The sequence below is a fragment of the Eptatretus burgeri genome, chromosome 11 (genome assembly GCF_056783735.1).
Source record: "Eptatretus burgeri isolate ZD-2024b chromosome 11, Ebu_testis_v1, whole genome shotgun sequence".
NCBI lineage: Eukaryota > Metazoa > Chordata > Myxini > Myxiniformes > Myxinidae > Eptatretus > Eptatretus burgeri.
The window spans coordinates 100,330,018-100,351,960 of NC_140971.1; the positions used below are offsets into that span (position 1 = coordinate 100,330,018).

Sequence of the window (21,943 nt, forward strand, 5' to 3'; positions counted from 1 at the left end):
GATAGGGCTAAAAAACGACATATAGCATGGTATTTCAAAATGTGTTGGGCCAGATATGTTCTCGTGGATCAGGCATTACGGGGCGGAGGTATGCGCTCTACCTAGTGCCCTTCTAGTTGCATTTTATTTTTGGATCCTTCATAATTGTAATGTTTTGAATTGCTTACGAGAGTTCTTCTACCATGTTTGATTTGTGGTCAAAACGAGTGCAGCTCTAAAAGTCGTTATTATAACAAAGCACATATCACATTGTTGTGCCATTTTTTTTTTCCTCTCTTTTCCACATACACAGAAAGAAGAATTGAAGTAAGAGCAAAATGACAAAGGCAAACATGCTAAAAATTACTGCTGTTAAGTTGCTCCATCACGCATACACTGGGTTAACAAAACGTTTCTTTTCTGTCAATAGATTTGGAGATCCCACCCATGGAAAGCAAGAATTACAAACAGGAAGCAAAAACCCAGGTAGTTATGATTGTGCTTGTTTGTTTGCTTTCCATTCCCACATTTGATCTTTTCAATGAGCAAACAAGCGTTCAACTCGTCATGTCATCAATGGTTATTTGACTTTTTTATGGTGCAGGACTCTGCTCAAGAATAAGTAGATCACTACATGTAGGGAGGACATGAACAAAAATTGATTTTTAGAATGACTGTGAAAAACTACACAATTTCTTTCACATCTATCATATCGTTGAAGGACATTGCTCATCACCCTTTATGATTTGTACGTAACTTTTCGTTATCCAGAGCTGTTATGGTTCTTTTCTATTCTGCACAGTATAGTGAACATCGTGGTGCAATTGCGTCAAATAAAAAATATTCTGGAAAAAGCTATTTGTCCAGCGGCTGACCATCTTTATGATTATGAGATGGACATGCCTGTGGCAGTTCTAACGGACGATTTCCAAAACAAACTTATAAACAGAACCAAAGGGGCTGAAGAAAGAAAGGCAGATGCAAAGATACCCTCAAAACGATCATCTCAACCAATATTTGACTGTGTGTGTGTGTGTGTGTGTGTGTGTGTGTGTGTGTGTGTGTGTGTGTGTGTGTGTGTGTGTGTGTGTGTGTGTGTGTGTGTGTGTGTGTGTGTGTGTGTGTGTGTGTGTGTCATGCACACTCTGGGAGCACCACAGTAGTGTATGAATGAAAATTTGGTGTTTGGGTTAATTAAAACATTCCTTTTGAAGATAATTAACGGCCTTATTTAATTATCATTTATCAAGGCTCATCCTTTGTCATCTCAATGTCCCTTACCAGGGTCATAATCCACCATTTTTTTAAGTCTCCCTAACGATGCCTTTACTTGGAACAGGCCGCAACATTTTCTTTACAATAAAGTTTTTTTTTTCCACTTTCCTCACTCACATTATCAAATGTCTGATCATACCTCAAATCGCTGAATACATTGCAATGCATATAAACGCCAGGAGATGCCAGCGTTCGTGGCTTTATTTCATTTCTGCACATGCCATGACCTTGAGAATCTGTCAATCTCAGCCAAATTTCAAATTTTAATATTCTCTATCGACTTCAGCAGTCAGTCCGACTGCAAAAAAAAGTGTTCATTTGTCCAATTCAGACATTGCTTGATATTCCGGGCATCTCTGAGTGCATGGTGTTTTTCTGACTGGTCGGTGATCGCTAATCGCTTGCCGAGCCAGCTATTCCTTATCAACAGTTTCGTTGGAGTGCCTGCTTGGGTGGTTAAGAACCATGGTAAGTGCTCTTCAAGCTTCTATGGCGATACTGTAGCTCGGTTCTTTCTGGGAATATCTCCAGAGTTAGGAAGGCAAAATAAATTTGATGATTACAATGAGTAAAAAATTGTTTTCAGTTACAAAGCAATGAATCACCACATCACGGCAGGGTAATTGAGAGGTACGCACGCTCACACGAAGCTGTCTTGATTGGGTTTGAATCTTGACCATATGCCTGGTGGTTGCTTAATGGTTAGGATGGTGGGTTTGGGATCTGAGAATCCTGATTTCAAATCCCACTCGCTGATGAATTAATAGCAGGTGTGGTTGACTCTGCCTGTCATCCTTCCGAGGTCGGCAAAATGAGTGTCAGCTTGCTGGTATCCTGTGTCGGAGTGGCGACCCATCCAGGATTTTGCCCAATAGCCAAAGAGACTGCTTATGCAACACCAACGCTCTGCACAGAGTATGGTCCCAATGGATGGATGGAATATCGACCCACCTATAAACAGACCGATGTTTCACAGGTAAGAAAGTGTCATCCACCAGATGGAGGTGTCCTTGGGCTAACCTGAGATGTTTCCTTCGGTTGGGTGCCTGGAATGTCATATACCAAAGAGAGGATGATCACCTGTCTCTGTCATCTGAGCTCAAGCTTTTGACCATCGGTATTGCAGCACTCTGAGGTTAGGAGACCTAATAGTGGTGAGATCATGGCGGGTGGTTACACCGACTATGGGTCTGGTCATTCTGATGGTTACCATGCCCATGGAATTGTTGTAACAGTGTCCAATAAGCTGACTCCAATGATAATTGAGGTAACATGGGTCAACGAGCATGTTATGAGACTAAGGATTCATCATTCCTTGGGTGACGTTTCCCTGGTCTCTATATATGCTCTGAATGAGGTGAGTGATCTCAGCGTGAAGGACGCATTCTATGTCACACTCAAGACTGTGGTTGATACTCTTCTCGTCTTGGGGGATTTTATTGCATCAACTGGAACTGATGGGGATGGTTATGAGACGAGTGTTGGTCCCCATGGATCTGGAACTGTGAACCAGAATAGCACTAACTTCCTTGACTTCACAAGAAGTCATGGAATTATGGTGGCTGGTTCATGGTTTCAGTGCCCACAGGTTCATCGCTGGACTTGGTATTCAAATGCTGGTGGTGTGGCAAAGGAGATTGACCATGTGCTCGTTGATGATCACTGGAGGATGATCCAGAACTGCAGGGTTTACCGGAGTGCTTAGTTCCTCAATACCGACCACAGGCTTGTTGTAGCAACTCTGAAGTTGCAGCTTAAATCTGGGAGAATGGTACCATCCCAGCCTTGGCTGGGTGTTGGCAATCTCAAGGATGAGAGAGTAGCTGAGGAGTTTGCGAACAGGCTGAATGGGATTTGGGGGGTCTGGATGATTTGGGAAACCCTGAAGAGTTGGGGAGTGCCTTCAAGATTACCATCCTTGATGTTTCTGGTGGATGTCTTGGAACTCACTGCAGCGCAAAGAAGAATTCCATCTCCCAAGGGACACTGAATACCATTGACCAGAGTTGCAGTGCCAGGCTTAATGGCAGAGCTGAGCTGTTTAGGGCATTGAGGCGTAAAACTGTACGTGCGCTAAGGATGGACAAGGAGGCCTATGTGCGAGGAATCTTTGAGGTGCTAGCGCATCAACTGTGTTCAAGTGAATCTCATCATACTTGCAGGGGAATTTGCGCATTGCGTTCCTCCAAGCCCGTCCCTCAGTGTACTGCAGTTGGAACGGAGGTTGGTGGGCTTTTGACAGAGGAGTCCGAAGTAAAGCCCACTGGGCCGGTTACTTTGTGCGGCTGTACCAGGCTGATCCACCAGCTGTCGAGTTGGCTGTCAGGGGAGTTACTATTCCTATTTGCTGACCCTCCAATCAACTGTGGTCCACCTTCGTTTGTGGAAACACAGGCTGCGTTGCACTCGTGCTCTGCCTGGAACACAGGCATCATCTCAGCTGTCTGGAAGAGGGTGTCTTGTTGTCTCTCTCTTGAAAGGGAAGGGTGATCACTAGGACTGCAAAAACTACCGAGTCAGTGCCGGGCAAGGTCTTTGCTTGGATAATTCTTGATCGGGTTCGCCACCATTTTCTTGAGCGCCAGCGTCCAGAGCAGTCAGGCTTTACACCAAAGAGGTCAACGAATGACCGTTTCCTTGCCCTTCAGGTCCTCACCGAACGCAGACGAGAGTTTCGGCAGGGGCTGCTTGCAGCCTATGTTGATCTCCACAAAGCGTTCCATTCAGTGAATCAGTAAGCCCTCTGGAGGATTCTGGGTCTTCGTAGGGTGCCACCAAAATGGATCAATCTGATGTCTGAACTATACTCTGGTATTGAGACTGCTGTGAGATGTGGTGGTGCCATCCCCAACTTATTTCCAGTTGTTACTGAAGTTTGTCAGGGGTGTGTGCTGGCCCTCACACTTTTCAGCACTTCTATTGACTGGATTCTGAGGAGGATGTCGGAGAGATCAAGCTGCGGTGCATCGTTTGGCAATGTCAAGATCTCTAACCTTGATTTTGCAAGTTATGCAGTCATCTTTGTAGAGATGCTGGATATCCTTATCGGGGCCCTCGAGGCACTGAATGAGGAGTTGGATCCACTGTTATTACGGGTTTCCTTGGTCAAAACTAAAATCCAGTCTTTCAATGACATCTTGGATGCTGCGATCTTGTCTGTACCTGTTTGTGTTGTGAGGATGTTGAGGTTATGCAGAGATTCACTTACCTTGGCAGTGATATTCATTTATCTGCATGTTGTGAGCCAGAGGTCAATAAACGTCTGGGTTAAGCCTGGGGAGTCACCGAATCACTGGATCATGGAGGATGGCTCTGTCGGGACCTGTGCAGGAGGATGAAAGTCCGAGTCTTCAGGTCCATGGTGCTTCCAGTCTTGCTCTACAGATGTGAGACTTGGACTCTGACCAGGGATCTCAGACAGAGACCTAATTCCTTTGGTCTTTGTGTCCAACGAGCATTTGCTGAGAGAGACTCAAATGAGATTTGTTACCCACATCATCCGTGAGCATAAGCTGTGGCGACATGGACATGTGGCTCGTTTTCCTGATGCTGATACTGCTGATCAGATTCTCTTAACGAGGGAGCCTCGTGAGTGGAGGCCAACGGGCCGACATCATTCCTTGTGGTTGCAGTTGGTTGATCGGCATCTCGGGGAGATGGGGCTTGGTCAGACATCTGCCTGGAGGATGGTCAGACAGAGACCTCTGGAGTTCTGGTGAAAAGTGGATGCGGTAACGTGCTGCTCCAGTTCGTGCTCCCATACTTGACCTGACCGCTCGGCAACCGTTGGTCCGATTGACACGAAGTTTTCACCATCAAACGCGTTTATGCCTGTATAATTTTTTTTTATTGATAATTATAACGTCATTGTTCACTTTATACAGTCAGCATTTTGGAAAAATGGAAAAACTTTGGCTCTCTATATCACTGAAACCGTTTGATGGGAAAAATTTTTAAATGGCTTGTTGTCAAGTCCTCCCCATGGGGAATAATTATTGTTAACCATGACATCATCGGTGCCTTCATAATGACATAATTCGACAAGTGCAATGCTTTATCTGATCAGTATGAAAATTATTGTGGGTCATCTCCAGATACATTGGCCGATTTAAAAAAAAAAAAAAAAAAAAAAAAAAAAGAATTGATGCCGTTCATTTGGTTCGGCAGCCATTTCCAGATTAAAAAATAAAAATACAAAAACTTAAACAATCTTTTCCAAAACGGCTCAACAGATCGAGGCAAAACTTTACAGGCATGACCGCCTGTCCATGAGGAACAAAAAGTTCCCCAGTTATAACGTCATAGGCCATACCTTTACCTTGAAACCTTCAAAAAAGCTTCTCCAGAACAACGATACAGATCGGAGGGGGAGGGGGGGCATGGGGAACTTCTCACACACACAGGTTCCCCAAGTCATGGAGATGCCTGGGTGTTCACAAATAATTGATGTCACATGCTTTGGCAGCCATTTTGGTTGATTGAAGGTTAATGTTTCTAAAATTATTTCTCTCAAGCTGCCTAAGCTATTGAAGTTAAACTTTATAAGTATGTTCTCTTCATGAAGGGGAATGCATGTTTTAAAATTTCAACATGATCGGTCATATAGTCTGGTAGCCAGCATTTTTTTTATTATTTGAATAAGAATAAGAAGAAGCCTTACAATTTTGTCACCTCCAGCCTTGTGACTATGTCTAATTACGTACTGTATGAACTTGGTAGCATCCTGTCTATTAATTACATATGATTGGAATGTACCTTAAGACTGCTGAGACCCCTGAGACAGACCTTTGACTACTCTTTAAGGCCTCCAAGACCCTAAAGACTTCTTTGACCCTTAAGACCTAAAATACCCTGAAGATATAGTGGGGTTGTATCAAATCGGGGCAACATGGAACCCGGTCATAACTGCCAGCATTATAAAGTGGCCCTTCTTGTTGTTGTAAGTTGTTTAGATGTTTTGCATCCATTAGCACTACCTCAGCCAGTTGAGCAAATTTGTAGTGGAATCCTTGATATGCATCCGTCGGACAGATACTTTGCGTCAGAGGAGTAAGAGATGATGACAGATGATACAGGGCCTATCTTCCATGCTGCACAGCGGTGCTGTGCATTTGTCTGTATGCAGCACAAGATGTTGGTTTTTCATTTTGTTTACAGGATCCCATCAGACCATTGGAGAAACGAGCCCTTAATTTTCTCGTTAATGAGTACTTGCTGCAAAATAAGTACAAACTTGCCTCCATCACGTTCTCCGATGAAAACGATGAACAGGTCACAGTTTTATTTCCTTTAACACCTTTCTTATGATCCTGCCGAGGAGCTTTTGCAGTTTGTGTTAAAATAAGATTCTGATCGAAAAGTGAATTTTTGCTTTCATGCGTTCTAGGATTTTGAGGATTGGGATGATGTCGGACTCAACCTCCCCAAGCCTCCAGCATTACTGCAGCTCTATCGTGATCAGGCATCCCGGCATGCGATGGCATGCCGAGAGACGTCTGATGCTGCTACTTCTACAGAAGGTGACAGTACGGTAAATACAGGACACTTATTTGAATTGTACAAAGGACTACCATTCAGATTGTGAGGATTATGATGTCAGGGGGGGGGGCGGAAGCATTGTGTGTCTTGGGGTAACCATGGTGTTCATAGGCCATGCTCTGCACTTTTTAGGGTTTGGTGAAAACAACAGGCTTTGGAAATTTTTGCTGAATCAACAAAAGGCCACATTGTGTACACATTACCACATTCATTTCAATCAGTGGAGCAGTAGCTCCAAAGTACATCTCCTTATGACTTCTCATTTTCTCTTTTTTTTTTTTTTTTTTTTTTTTTTCAGGCGATCATTTCCTTGACCGCTGAGTTTCAGCAGCGAATTGCCACCTTGAACGTGGAGAACCTGACAATGACAGCCCGAATCAAACAGCTGGAGAAGTGTGTTTTATTCATTGGGTATTGTTTAAAATGGGTGCAAAGAAAAAATGGATGGGACTTCCCATGGGTGTAAGAGAGAGAGTGCAGAGAGAAGGGTGGGCAGCATTTATGGGGGTGGGGGAGGGGGGGTGAAAGAGTGGCATGGAAGTGGGGGGTACTTTGTGTCAGAGGAGTAGGAGAAAGCCTGGCTCAGTGCTGTGTTTGGGGAGAGGGGGAGGTGTGGAATGGTTGGGGGAGGGGTGGAGGGTGAGTTGGATTACAACACATTTTGCTGAACAGGAGTAGAACATTTTTTTTTTTTTGCTGAATCCACACGACCCATACAATTCAGCATAATCTGGTTGTGTTCATGTTGCACAGAGTTGTGCAAAAGACTTATTTAGTGACCTCAAAGTCTTGTATCATAAAAAGTCTGTATTAACTAATTCATAGTTCAGATTTCATGAACTCTTCAGATTCATTGTGCCATTGGAAGCATTCATTTTTCTCTTACCACAAAACCAAAACGCATGATTGTGTGCCACCTGCTCTCCAGCACAGACTGCATTCGCTTTGAGTTTGGGTCGTGTAGTTCAGACTACCAGGGTGAATTCTGCCTTTCAAATCTCAAAGATTTGTGACACCAAATTGCATAACAACATCAGGTGTTTTCAAAGTTGTCTGCCTTGCCTATTCACCTGGTTTGTTGTGAAGGAACGATTGCTATAACCACATCAACACCCAATGACACTACTTATGATGTGGACTTTCACAGGATCTTTACTCTGACAGATCTAATTAACTATTCTTGGTTTTTATGTTTTGTTCAGGGAAATTGAGGTCTTGCATGTGTCATCCTTTTCTCCAAAAACACAAAGTCCCTGCCGAGCACCATCGGACACCGATCGTGAACATAAAGATGTCATCCTACAGCCTGATAACGGAACTGTGGGGGAACATGAAGTGAGTTGGCGTGAAACATTATACTGTATCAAGTTACGAATTCAACTTGCCATAAATGATGAAAGGGTCAAGTTGAGCACAGTATCTGAGTTGGGATCTTTCCATTGGAAGTAGCCCTTTGCATTCAGCACTATTTTCAGCACATCCAGAACAGACAGTATTGTCTGTAACATTATATATATATATATATATATATATATATATATATATATATATATATATATATATATATATATATATATATATATATATATATATATATATATATTTTTTTTTTCACATTTTGTTTCATTTCCTCTCTGTGCATACAGGTAGTGCAGAGTACTGGGGAAGACGGAGGTGACAGAGGGTTCCGAGTAAGGCTTGCAGATCTAAGGACATGGTCATCCACTGAGCCCGCGCTTCGTGAATGTGCACCGATAATACCGAATGCTGAGCCTGATGGTAAGAAGATTGTCGAAGGGCAAGGTTCTAATGACACATCATTCAAGCAAACTTGCAGGTACATGATAAAGATCTTTCCATAGAGGGTCATATGATCTTACTATTTCGTGAAATGCTACATTGGTGTCTAAGTTGTGTAAAATAAACAAAGTAAATGTTGTAATTGGCACATTTTTGTTTGTGCCCATTATGCATTCCGAATTATGCTTTACTCACAAATGCAGGAATCACACTAATGTAAACTGGGTTTTGCTGTGTCAGAAGTTTGCCTTCCACGTTCCTGCGAGCTCTACTCTCTGTGTACCAGACTGCACCTGACACTCGCCTTGGCTCAGAGGTAGGATCTTGTGTGTTTTCTTTATTTCCACTCTAAATTATCATTTTGTTGAACGTATCTTTTGCATGAAATGTGCAGCATTTTCAAACCAAGAATATTTCATATTTCAATTTGAGAGTTATTGTTTTGCATGATGCTTGGATGCAGCATTTTGAGAACCACTTCTTGGTTCACAGGGGGGACAAATCCATGACCAAACAGGTTAGGTGATGGCAATTTAGCAATTCTTCCATCCATCAGCCGACAACACCATTCAAGTGCAAACTCAGGTCAACTCGGCTCAACTAACAGGTTCGGACCCATTTGAGTGAAGTCATCAGTGGACTTAAGGCTTGAATTTCACACAGCAGCTTACAAATCAAACAAAATATAACAATGGAGAAAACGGACATTTTAATTTTTATTTTTTTTAATATATAATGTCAAGGCTCGTGTAAGCAACACACAGAACATGCAACAAGGGGAGCAGGAGACAAGAGGGATGGGAGAGGGAAGCACAAAACAGTGGGGAATAAACACATGAGATCTGTGGAAGGGAGAGGGATGGTGGGGGGTACATAGGGTAAACAAGATGGATACTACAGGGACTTTCAGGAAGGCAAGCAGAGAATATGAAGGAGGTGGGTTTGGGGTGGATTAATGGGAGTAGAAAAGATCATGGTTTTGTATGGGGGAAGATAAGAGATAGTGAACAGAAATTTTGAAAACCTGGAGGGAAACGTGGGATTGAAGAGTGCGTGGGAGTTTGTTCCAAAGGCAGGGAAAAAGAGGAATGAAAGAGTGAAGGTGAGCAGTGATTCTTGATTTTGGTAGTTTAACCAGAAGAGGGTTTTTGGCGTACCTTGAGCGCCCTGCGGAAATATGGGCAGGACAGATAGCAGAGGGAGTATGGGGGGGGGCGAGGCCGGAGAGTTGACAGTAGAAGACAGAAAGACCACTGACCTGCCTATGGTGAGAGAGTGAGAGACCCAAAGACTCAGCCTCATCACAGGCGATACCAATGATCCGAAATGTCTTGGTTCTCATAGCGTGAAGCCGCGAAAGGTGGGAAGCGGGAGCATCAGCCCAGAGGGGAGAGCAGTACTCCATCAGGCTGTGGATGAAAGCTTTGTAGGTGGTCAGCAGCTCAGGTGTGCCAAGGAAGGACTTTGCACAATGGAGGATGCCCAATCGGCGACTGACTTTGGAGATGTGCCTTTCCCAAGAAAGATCATGGCAGATAGTGAGGCCCAAATGTTTGAATGAAGGGACTTCTTCAAGAGGATTGTTGAGAAAGCAGATGAGGGATGGGGATTCCAGATGGTCCTTTTGGAGAGACATGGTGAGAGTGAGTGATTTGTCAAGGTTGAAAGACATGTACCACCTGTTTGACCAGCTTGTGACTTTTTCCAGATCTGCAGAGAGTGAAGAGGCTGCTGCTTGCTGATCTGAGGGATGACAAATGGTACGGCAGAGGGTAGTCATCAGTAAAGAGATAAAAATGATTTTCCAGAGAGTCGGAGAGATCATTAATGAAAACCAGAAAAAGCACTGGGCCCAGAACACTGCCTTGAGGAACTCCAGCCTGGGCAGGAAGAGGGGATGAGAGAATTCCATTAAGGGCCATGCATTGACTGTGACAGGAGAGGAAGTCTGCGATCTCATGTGGCAAAGAGAAGAGTCCCATGTGGCAAAGTGAAAAGGGTGTCTGTGACATCAATTTCACCCCATTATAATGAAATGGGATTATTTTGTGATTTTATTATTGCAAACCTCAGGAATTTTTCAAGATATCAGGTGAGCAAGGGCATGCCAATATACCCCCTCTCCTCTGTCTGTCCCTCTTTCTCCTATTTCCCAGAATGACTGTGGCACACATTTGTATTGGTGACAAACAAAATAAAGACCAATTACTGCACAGTAGTCCCAAGAAGGAAGCCAAACATAACAACGCACATACACATTTACATACACATGTAAACACACAAACATGGATAAATTATGTACTGGTAAGTACTTACAAAAGTTAATTTATTTGAAGTTATAACCTCAACTCATAAGCAATTGACTGATTTTTTTCCAACTGCCCGGATCATCAGCTGAGCACCGTTTTCCATTGAGGTTTCGATCCTTTCAGCCCAGAACGTCTCCAAACGTGGATTCACAACCCCGGTCACAAGTCCACATCAGTAGATTACTCGACATCAATGGACACACAACCAAAAAGTTTTGTCCAGACAGTCAGTCAACACTGCAATGCAATATCCTTATTCAAACTTATATAATTATTACCTTTATTTAAAGTATTACTACATATGAATAGCTTTAATCATATCCTACTTTATATGATAATATATTAAGCGATAAACACTTTACTTTGTAGACATGTCCATTACACAACACCTCCATCTAACCATAGACTCAAACTGTCATTAATAACCGATTTTAACATGCAGCACTGCATATTTTAGCAACCACCAACATATTATTTTAATGTTTCTTTATAATGTAATTTATAAATAATACTTATTTATTTTATTTTCATCTATAAAATACCTCCATTATTTAATACCATATATACAGGGGGCTGCAAAAGTAGGTATACAGTAAGGTTTATACCAGTATTATAATAGTGGTGCTAGGATTCATTTAATACTAGAATTCATTTAATTTGAACATTTGAGGGATTAATATGTTTATTATTGATATGTTTATTATTGGTATGTTATTATTGATATGCTTGTATAATCAATAAAATACATTTTGTGAACATGTTTTGTTTTTCATTACTGTATACCTACTTTTGTGGCCCCCTGTATATGTTCAATCAATAACATCAATTAAAGAATTTACCTCACTAAAATAATTAATTCATTATTATTATATCAAATGCAATGCAATAGGAACTTGTTTACATAAAAACCAACCAAACTTAAATAAAATGTGACGATGGCATCTGAAGACATTTTCACAAGACCTGATCAAACAATCAGCCAAATGTCCTTTGTTTAACATGATGGAAAAAAACCTTCTCAGTGCGTTCCACAAAATCATCCTTCACTGAACAAATTCTTGTAAATCTAAGTAGCTGAGATGAAAAGACATTGTAACCCATTTTAATTGCTACATTGCTCCCTGGAAAGGTGTACAAGACTACAGGGAAACTGATATCATCAACTTTATGATATACACTCGTACTAAAACCACTCTGTCCAATTCTAATGAAATGGAAGACCAAGAAAGAACCCGAAGAAGTAAAGAGTAAAGATGGAGTCATCAGGAGGACCCTGGATAACATTTGGGTTTCAGCCAGTACTCCACAACCCACAAACGTATCCAGGCATAGCCAAGTTAGCCTTGCAGAAAAAATTTCTACAATAATTCACTTCTCCTTCGATAGATAGATAAGGAAGGACAGAAATAGAAAGTAAAAGAGAAGAAAATATCCATATATGCAGCAACTGCACATTATTATCAAAGATTTCATAATTTATCATCATTATTACCAAAGGTAAGTTTCATGATCTTAATAATTCAAGAAAACAATACCCTATTTTATGTTCTTAATGGAGGAAAATAATACCTTATTTTATGTTCTTAATATTGCGAAATAATGCCTCATTTTATGTTCTTAATGTAGGAAAATAATACCTTATTTTATGTTGTTAATATAGGAAAATAATGCCTCATTTTATGTTCTTAATGTAGGAAAATAATACCTTATTTTATGTTGTTAATATAGGAAAATAATACCTTATTTTATGTTGTTAATATAGGAAAATAATACCTTATTTTATGTTCTTAATGGAGGACAATAATACTTTATTTTATGTTGTTAGTATCGGAAAATAATAACTTATTTTATGTTAATATAGGAAAATAATTCCTTATTTTTTGTTGTTAATATAGGAAAATAATACCTTATTTTATGTTCTTAATATAGGAAAATAATACCTTATTTTATGTTCTTAATGGAGGACAATAATACTTTATTTTATGTTGTTAGTATCGGAAAATACTAACTTATTTTATGTTAATATAGGAAAATAATTCCTTATTTTTTGTTGTTAATATTGGAAAATAATACCTTATTTTATGTTGTTAATATAGGAAAATAATACCTTATTTGATGTTCTTAATTTAGGAAAATAATACTTTATTTTATGTTGTTAATATAGGAAAATATTACCTTGTTTTACGTTCTTAAGACAGGAAAATAATATTTTAGTTTGTTGTTGATCCAGGAAAATAATATTTTAGTATGTCATTGATCGTCTCCGAAATTCCGTTTTCTACCTGTGTATGGTGCTTTTGCAGGTGTCCTGGCTTCCAGACAGTGATGGTCATGGGTGCAGTGCTAATATATTGAAATCTATTTATTAGATTTTGGTTCAGGTCTGGATCCAGATCTGGCCCATCAGTGGGATACAAAACGTAAACTGTTCAGCTTGGCGGAAGGATGCGCTCCACCGAGTGCCGTTCTAGTTTTCTGAACATGTCTTACAAATGAAATGAGAAATGATGACTTTTAAATAAAAGAAATGCTTCACTATGTGCAATCCTCGGTTCTTTAAAACACCTGCACAGGGCAACTTCGTATGATCCTCAGTTGTTGAAAACACCTGTGCATGCCAATTATGTACGATCCTCAGTTGGTTAAAACAGCGGTACACTGCAGTGACGTTTGATTCTCTTTATGTAACATGCAAATCCATATGGTGTTCATTGCATTGTTCTGGACGAATGTTGAGGTAAATATTCCAATAGAGAAACATCGTTGATCATACAGAGGGAGGGATCAATATATCACCAATCATTATCATTCATATCAGCATTCCAGCAAATGGGAGACCCAGTCCCCAGTCAGGGCGATTTCATATATATATATATATATATATATATATATATATATATATATATATATATATATATATATATTATAGCAGTTGTTTTTGAATGAAACAAAAGTGGTTTTCAAAGGTTGTGGGACAGATGGGTTGGGTTTGAGGGGTGGAGGGCTTGTGTGAACGATGGACTGTTGAGGGGAGGGGGTTGGTGTAGAGTGTTGGGAGTGGGGGGAGGGATTTGCAGAAAGTCAACAGACAGAGTGGGTAAAATGAGAGAATACAATGTTAATATTTTGGAATATTTAAAATTAAATTGTCAGGCAATCTGAAATCTTCACATTTTTATTTAAAGCACAGTTCAAAATTACCGGTATGCTAATAATCTGTTAAACATTTCAACTTTCTAACCCTAAATTAATATTCTTATTCAAAACCAAAAGATTTATGCATTGGGATGCCTTGTTCTTGTCGTCGTAGTCATCTCCTCTTTCACTTGGAGAGTAGTTAATGCATGGAATTGTTTCATGAGAAAGATGGTGACATAGAACGAGAAGTGTTCATGTGTTTGTGTTTGTTACTTTTGAAATTGAAGATTCGCAAGTACAGTACTGTGTATTCATTCCCTGAGTATGTTTGTCTGTCTGTCTGTGTGTTTGTCTACGTGTATGTGTTTGTTTGATTTCTCTGCACTCCTGAACCACTGGAATGAATGGGTTGAAAACAGTTTGTTTTACAGAGGAAGAGTGTATGTCTGTAGGTCTTGGAGGTAAAAAAAATTAATGGTCCTGGAGATTCAGGATGGGACAAGGGTGAGTGGAGGGTGGAATGGGGAATGCAAATTCTTTCTATGTATGTGTGTATCATATGATGCCAGTCCCTGTGGGAGGGGTTGTTACAAGTCATCCCAAAATACCCGAATTCTAGAGGAATTCATCCATCAGTAAGGACTTGTTTATTCACCTTAACATTGTCGAAACTCATCAAAGCTACTGTCCTGTAAAACTTCATTGTCCTGTAAAACTGAAGTTGCATGAACATTTTCAAGACACCAGTTTGTATTTCCCAACATCTCCTAAATTCTGCTTTCTACATGCATATGGTGCTTTTGCAGGTGTCCTGCCTTCCAGACAGTGATGGTGGTGCAGTGCTTATGCTTAGCCGTTGCTTGCCACATATTGTTCCCAACGTACTCCTTGCCAAGCGAGAGGTAAGAAAATGCATGGAGGACTGGTGGTTTTGCGATGCTCTTGAGTACCATATATGTTTCATTCTGCCACAAGAACATGATCATGGATGATTCCTTATAAACCCCATTTGTACTGTTCACTTCACCTTGAGAATTGTTGAGAATTTTACAAATATGGTATTCGATCTCTAATTTTGGGACTCCTTTTTCAGAATTATGAAACTCTTAATTCTTCTTGATGTCACATTCTTTATGGACTACTTTCTGCCACTCCAATAACATTTAGACTGGAGAGGCAGTATGAATAAAGGATGAACTTGAACGGCCACTCAGTAGAGTGTCTACTTCCACCAGGCTGATTAGTTTGTTTTGTATCCCACTGATTCTTCTTCAGGATCTCTACCAACTTTCTCAAAGATAAGTTTTCTGGTCGTTTTTGTCACATTTTTTACTGTCATTTTGTTTTCTCTGTGTTTACTGTGTTTCTAGTTCAGTCTTGTGTTAAAACTTGTGCTAATAATTGTGGAGTTTTCGGCGTCTCTTCATATCGGGTTTCCTTGAGGCCAACCCTTCTTCCCGTTTGTGTATGCGATCGTGTTTATTGTATTTTCTCCTTAGTTTTTATCCTCCGCCGCGTGGCGGAAGGGGGATATTGTTGTCACCCGGGTCGTCCGTCCGTCGTCCGTTCGGCTGGCTGGGCGTCAACATTTATAGCTGTGAGTGCGATAACTCATAAACTGTTTGCCATATCCATTTGAAATTTGGGTCACACATGTACCACCTGAAAAGGAAGAACGCTATTGATTTTGGGCGTGGCCGGATCCAAGATGGCCGACTAGGGCGACCATCTTGAAAAAATTTTTTTGTAATAAATGGAAAAATGCTTATCTGATTTCAATTATTTTTCAATGGTAGGGGATTCCCCATCTCTGATGGTATATTTATTTTCTCCACTTTTCCCTCCACCCTCCTTCTGTCCCTCTCAATGATACCCTCTGTTTCATGTCTTAAATTTCATAAAAATACAACAGAAAATACCTTTTACCTCACATTATACCCCACGTAACCACAGGACTTCCTGTGCCAAGTCTTCTTCCTCCTCCTTGTGCAGATCTACCATCTCCTACTTTTTGTCAACCCACATTCACCATACATCTTCACGATTTTTTTTCTTTAACCTTTCCTTTACCAAACCTTATAACTCATCTTTTAAAAAAATTATATATTATTTTAATCTCACATTGCACCTCCTGTAACCATGTTTCTCTGCCCCCTCTTCTTCCTGTAACTTTTGTCGAACTACCAGCTTCCTTCTGTGTTTGCTGATCCAAATTCACAAAACACCTACACAATTTTTCTTCAACGTTTCCTTTTCCTCATCTTAGGTCATCTTTATCAAGAAATAAACAATAAAACAAGTGGTCTCTTAAAATGTTCCAACTTCCTCTTTCCCATGTGTGGTTCTCGGTATTGTATCATAATCCAATACTCATTTTCTTCTTCAAAAGGCTGTTTTCAATTCGACCTTTCCTTCATCTTGTGTCTAAAAGTCCCAATGTTACAACGTTTCTTTTCTCTATTCTCTTAATTCTCCTTTATTGCATCCCTCACATAATGTCTTTAATTGCATATCTGACTTAAAAAAATTGAAATCCCAGTTTCTAATGCATGTTCGTGTTCCATCAATAATCCTTTTTTTGCAATTTCAGTGCCAATTCACGCCACCTCCTTAAATCTACCTCCTCCGAACCCCTCACCTGTTATACTCACTCCTTAGCCCTCCCATCTTGCACCTCATCCTACCTCCACTCTTGGCACCTCTTCACTGTCTTCTGCTTCAGTATCAGCTCCTCTGTTGTCCCAAAGTGTGTGTTGTTCTAATGTCACTGGGCTCCATTCTAACCTCACAGATACGTCACTCTCTCAATCAGTACACACATCACCACAAACATGCTCCTTCCTTCCTCTCACCACACCTCCCCCCCCCCTTCCCAACCAATCAAATATTGTACCTCCCCCTGCCTGCTCCCTTCTTCACTGTACCTCAACCAAGTCTCATCCTTCCTCTCTTCCCACCTCTCCCATCACCCTCCTGCACCTTGGCCATGCCTGCTCTCGTCATCTCCCTTCCTTCTCAAAGCGACCTTCACACTCTTCCCTCCAAGCTTCCCTCTCACCTTTCTCAAAAACTCCCCCTCACCCTTCTCCCTTAACTCTCCCACCTCACCCTTCTCCCTCAACTCTCCCCCTCACCCTTATCCCTCAACTCTCCCCCCTTACCCTTCTCCCTCAACTCTCGCCCCTCACCCTTCTCCCTCAACTCTCCCCCTTCACACTTCTCCCTCAACCCTCCCCTCACCCTTCTCCCTCAACTCTCCCCCTCACCCTTCTCCCTCAACTCTCCCCCTCGCCCTTCTCCCTCAACTCTCTACCCTCACTCTTCTCTCTCAACTCTCCCCTCTCTCCCTTCTGCCTCCAATCTTCCCTCTCCCTCCCCCTTCCCAAAGTTACCCCCTCTCACATCCACAAATGTGCCTCCTTCCCCCACCCTCTCTCTTCCATCTCATCACTCCACCTCCTCCAATCTTCAACTGCGCTCTGCCCCCTCTCTTATTACTCCCCACTGCACCTCAATCCATCACCACCAAGCCTTTTCTCATCCTCATCCGGCCCATTACCCAAGCTCTTCTGCAGTCCCCCATACTCTTTCAACAACTCTCCTTACCTCGCCCCTCCTCTCATCCTACCCTCCCCGTCTTACCCCCTCCCCTCCTCCGTCCGAACCCCTGCCCTCCCCTGTCCTACCCTCCCCATCCCCTTCCTTCCCGCTCCCCTGTCCGACACTCCCCTCCCCTCCCCAACCCTCTCCCTCCCCTCCCCTGTCCTACCCTCTCCATCCCCTCGCTTGTCCTATCCTCCCCATCCTCTCCCCTGTCCTACCCTCCACGTCCCCTCCCCTGTGCTACCCTCCCCCACCCCTCCCCTGCCATACCCTCCCCTCCCCCTCCCTCCCCTGCCATACCCTCCCTCCCCTCCCCTCCCCTCCCCTCCCCCTCCCCTCCCCTGCCATACCCTCCCCCTCCCCTCCCCTGCCATACCCTCCCCTCCCCTCCCCTCCCCTGCCATGCCTTCCCCTCCCTCCCCTGCCATACCTTCCCCTCCCCTCCCCTGCCATACCTTCCCCTCCCCTCCCCTGCCATACCTTCCCCCTCCCCTCCCCTGCCATACCTTCCCCCTCCCCTCCCCTGCCATACCTTCCCCCTCCCCTCCCCTGCCATACCCTCCCCCTGCACCCAAAGCCTTCTCCCCTTCCTCTTCCTTAAGAGTATGGACCTGAAACATCCGTGCCCTTCACTCAAACCTGACAGATCTTTCCACACAGGTTGTCACCAACAAATCAGATAATCTGCTTAACAGAAACGTTTCTCCCTCAAGACGTCCCTGACTCCCAAGTATCTCTCCCTGGTTACTCCCGCCTCCGGTATGACAGACCTGAGCCTCGTCCTGGCGGCGGAGTTGCTCTCTTCATCAAAGACTCTATTCCTCACTCTCCATGCACTGCCCTCACTCCCCCACACCCCCAGGAATACCTCTGGCTACGGCTTTCCCTCCACTCCCACGTCATGTTTATATGTGTATTGTGCCATCCACCAAACAGTGGTGACTCCATTTATATCTCGCTCTCTGAAAACATGAACCAACTTCTATCCTCTCATCCGAACTCACTCTTACTCATATGTGGTCACTTCAACTACCATCATGCCAGTTGGCTGGGTGTGGGTACCTCTCTAACCTGCGATGACACTTCAGCAAAAGACTTCTGCAACTCATCGTGACTCGCACAATCTCTCAACTTCCTGATCCGGATCTGAACCAATGGTTCTCAATCTCTGCTGGATCTCATTTTGACCAATTTCCCTGAAAATTTCTGCTGTTCTTCCTCTGTTCCAATCGGTTCATCTGACCACATGCTTGTCAAAGTAGACATCTCTCTGGCAGTTATTGGAGAACCACCTCAGTGCCGTTGAGTCTGCCATTTCACTGAGGCCGACTGGCAGGGATTTCAAGCAGCTGTCAAACTTCTAGACTGGTCTCCCAAAAGAAGGTTACTTCCTCCAACATCAACTTGTCCTGGGAATTATTTCAAAGAAACTTGCTCTCTCTCATGCACAGATTTATTCCATCTCGTCTTCAGTTGTCCTACCCTTCCTCCTGCCCATGGTACACTGAAGCTTCTGGCGAGGCACTTGTCCTGAAACAACTTGCCTTCGCCTCATGGAAGGCTAATCTAACTGAAGGCAATCTCAGTTCCTTCCACATCGCTCGGAACAAATGTGTCTACCCTCAGGAAAACCATAAAACAACATCTTTCTCATCTCAAGGCTGAACTCTCAAACCTCTCCCCCTTCTCCAAATCTTGGTGGCATCGAGTTAAGTCTATTTCTGGTGTATGTTCCCCCTCCATCCCCTCCCTTACCTCAAATGGCCACACAGCTGACACTACACGTGAAAAGGCTGAATACCTAAACTCCGTGTTTGCTTTGAAAGCTTGTGTCCCAAACCCATCGCTTTCTGTACCCACCTTACCCAGTCAGACCCAGCTGTTCTTGGACTCTGTGTCCTTTTCTCCTGACAAGGTGGAGAGCTTGCTGTCAAACCTCAACTCAGATTCTGCAACCGGTCCAGATGGCATCAGCTCATTTGTCCTAAAAACCCGCTCTGCTGCTCTTGCTCACCCTCTCTCTGTTCTATTCACCCTCTCATTTATTCAAGGTCATCTGCCATCTGCTTGGAAATCAGCAAACATTACCGATCTGCATTAAAAAGGTGCAAAAACAGATCCCTGCAAATACAGACCAATCATCCTTCTCCCAATCATCAGCAAGGTTATGGAATCCATCATCGCTTCAGACATTAAATCCTTCTCTTCTCCGACAACGATTTCCAATCATCAACTTAGTTTCAGACCAGGTCACTCTACCCTGGATATGCTGCTTCTGCTCTCCCAACAATGGATGGAGGTCCTCAATGCCGGACATGGGGCCACACGTTGGCTGCGATAGGAGAGGAAGTCTGCAAGCCATGAGTGGAGATGGCCTTGAATACCATGGGAAGAGAATTTGGTGAGCAGGGCAGGGTGCCCGACCATGTCAAAAGCACGTGTTAAATTTTTTTTTAGGAGAAGCTGAAGACATTTATTAAGTTTAAAATATCAGGACTGGAGTTAGATTTATATCACTCTCGGAGTAAACAGAGGCAAGTTAGGAAAATAACTCTGCAAGCCAAAAGAGAGTATGAGAAGGACATGGCTAAGAATATTGAACATAATAGCAAGGCTTTCTTTAAGTACAGGGTGGCCATAAAGTCTGGAAACATATTTTTTTTTCACTGTTATTGTTTGAAGATGTCCTTGACGAAAGGCGAATGCATTGAGGTGATACTGCTGAGTGGACGCAAGGGCTGGTCATATCAACGGATAGCAGAGCACTTCAATGCATGCCATCCTGGAAGAGCTGCCATCTCCCATAGCACAGTGGGGAAGCTGGTTCAAAAATTCAAGGATACAGACAGTGTGTTGGACAAACTTTCAATGAACTGTGCATTTTTCATGAGTGACAACACATTGAACATATCATGTATTGTTTTGTAATTTTAATCAACCATTTATAATGTATATTCACCTCTGTTTCCAGTCTTCATGGCCACCCTGTATATCAAGGGAAAAGAACAGGTTTGGACCAGTGTGGGCCCATTGAGGAATAACACCGGGAGAGTTGTTAGTGAGGGAACTGAGATGGCCGGCTTATTAAACAGGCATTTTGCTTCAACTTTTGCACAAGAACAGTCAGGAGAATTGCCAATAGCTGAGAGTATCTATTGAGGAGGTGAGGAAGGGCTTTTACAGAAGATCCAGGTTGGAGTGGAGGAAGTAAAGGAACAGCTAGGCAATCTAAGAGTAGATAAGGCTCCGGGTCCAGATAATATGCACCCGAGAGTGTTGAGGGAAGTGGCTGAGCAGGTAAGTGAGATATTAACAGATATTTTCAAAAGCTCACTGGAGTCAGGACAGGGACCAGAGGATTGGAGAGTAGCAAATGTAACACCACTATTTAAGAAAGGATCCAGAGAAGAATTGGGAAACAATAGACCTGTTAGTTTGACTTCAGTTGTGGGGAAGGTGTTGGAGACATTAATTCCAGACCGGATGAGGAACCATTTAAACAAATACAAACTAATTAAAGGTTGTCAGCATGGGTTTACCAGAGGTAGTTCCTGTTAAACAAATCTTTTAGAGTTCTATGAAGCAGTGTCTGATTGGGTACTTGATGGAAAGGCAGTGGACAGAGTATATCTCGACTTTAAGAAGGCATTTGATAAGGGACCACATCGGAGGTTGTTAGCCAAAGTGAGGGCTTGTGGAGTGGCTGGTCAGGTAGCTAATTGGATTGCAAACTGGCTTTGTGATAGGAAGCAAAGAGTGGGCGTGAGTGGGAGGATGTCTTACTGGGAGGATGCAAGTCACGCGGTACCTCAGGGATCAGTACTTGGACCATTACTATTCATTATTTACATCAATGATTTGGATAATGGGGTAAAGAGTAAGCTTTCTAAATTTGCAGATGACACAAAGCTTGGAGGTGAGGTGGATAGTAGAGAGGTGGTGATCAGATACAGGAAAGTGTTGATACTTGCATAAATTGGCTAAAAGATTGGCAGATGTAATTTAACCTGAGCAAGTGTAAGGTGTTGGGGATGGAAAACAACAATGAAAATAGATATTACAGGATGCAAGGGGTAATTTTGGAGCGTGTCACAGAGGAGAAGGATCTAGGTAATAGATATGGGAGTTAAGCAAGCAGCACAATGCCAGGCAGTGATAGTTAAAGCAAATAGGGTTTTAGGCTGTATTCAGAGGGGGGTCAATTATAAATCAAAAGAGGTGGTGTTAACATTGTACAGGAATTTAGTGAAGGCCACATCTCGAATATCGTGTGCAGTTTTGGTCACCACAACTCAGGAAGG

General features: G+C 42.6%; 1 protein-coding gene across 15 annotated transcripts in view; it reads left to right on the forward strand.

The window, feature by feature from the left end:
• RELCH (RAB11 binding and LisH domain, coiled-coil and HEAT repeat containing) overlaps positions 1 to 21,943 on the forward strand; it is a 169,256-nt gene that overhangs the window by 43,370 nt on the left and 103,943 nt on the right. For 11 of the 15 annotated variants that reach the window (XM_085847659.1, XM_085847661.1, XM_085847660.1 and 8 more), the window contains 8 exons: positions 410 to 465; positions 6,412 to 6,525; positions 6,641 to 6,784; positions 7,091 to 7,185; positions 7,995 to 8,127; positions 8,439 to 8,629; positions 8,833 to 8,908; positions 14,846 to 14,941. In XM_085847659.1, the coding sequence (XP_085703785.1) occupies positions 410 to 465; positions 6,412 to 6,525; positions 6,641 to 6,784; positions 7,091 to 7,185; positions 7,995 to 8,127; positions 8,439 to 8,629; positions 8,833 to 8,908; positions 14,846 to 14,941 (905 nt within the window). The remainder of the gene's footprint in view (positions 1 to 409; positions 466 to 6,411; positions 6,526 to 6,640; positions 6,785 to 7,090; positions 7,186 to 7,994; positions 8,128 to 8,438; positions 8,630 to 8,832; positions 8,909 to 14,845; positions 14,942 to 21,943) is intronic. The other 4 variants (XM_085847664.1, XM_085847662.1, XM_085847663.1 and 1 more) reach the window with 2 other exon arrangements.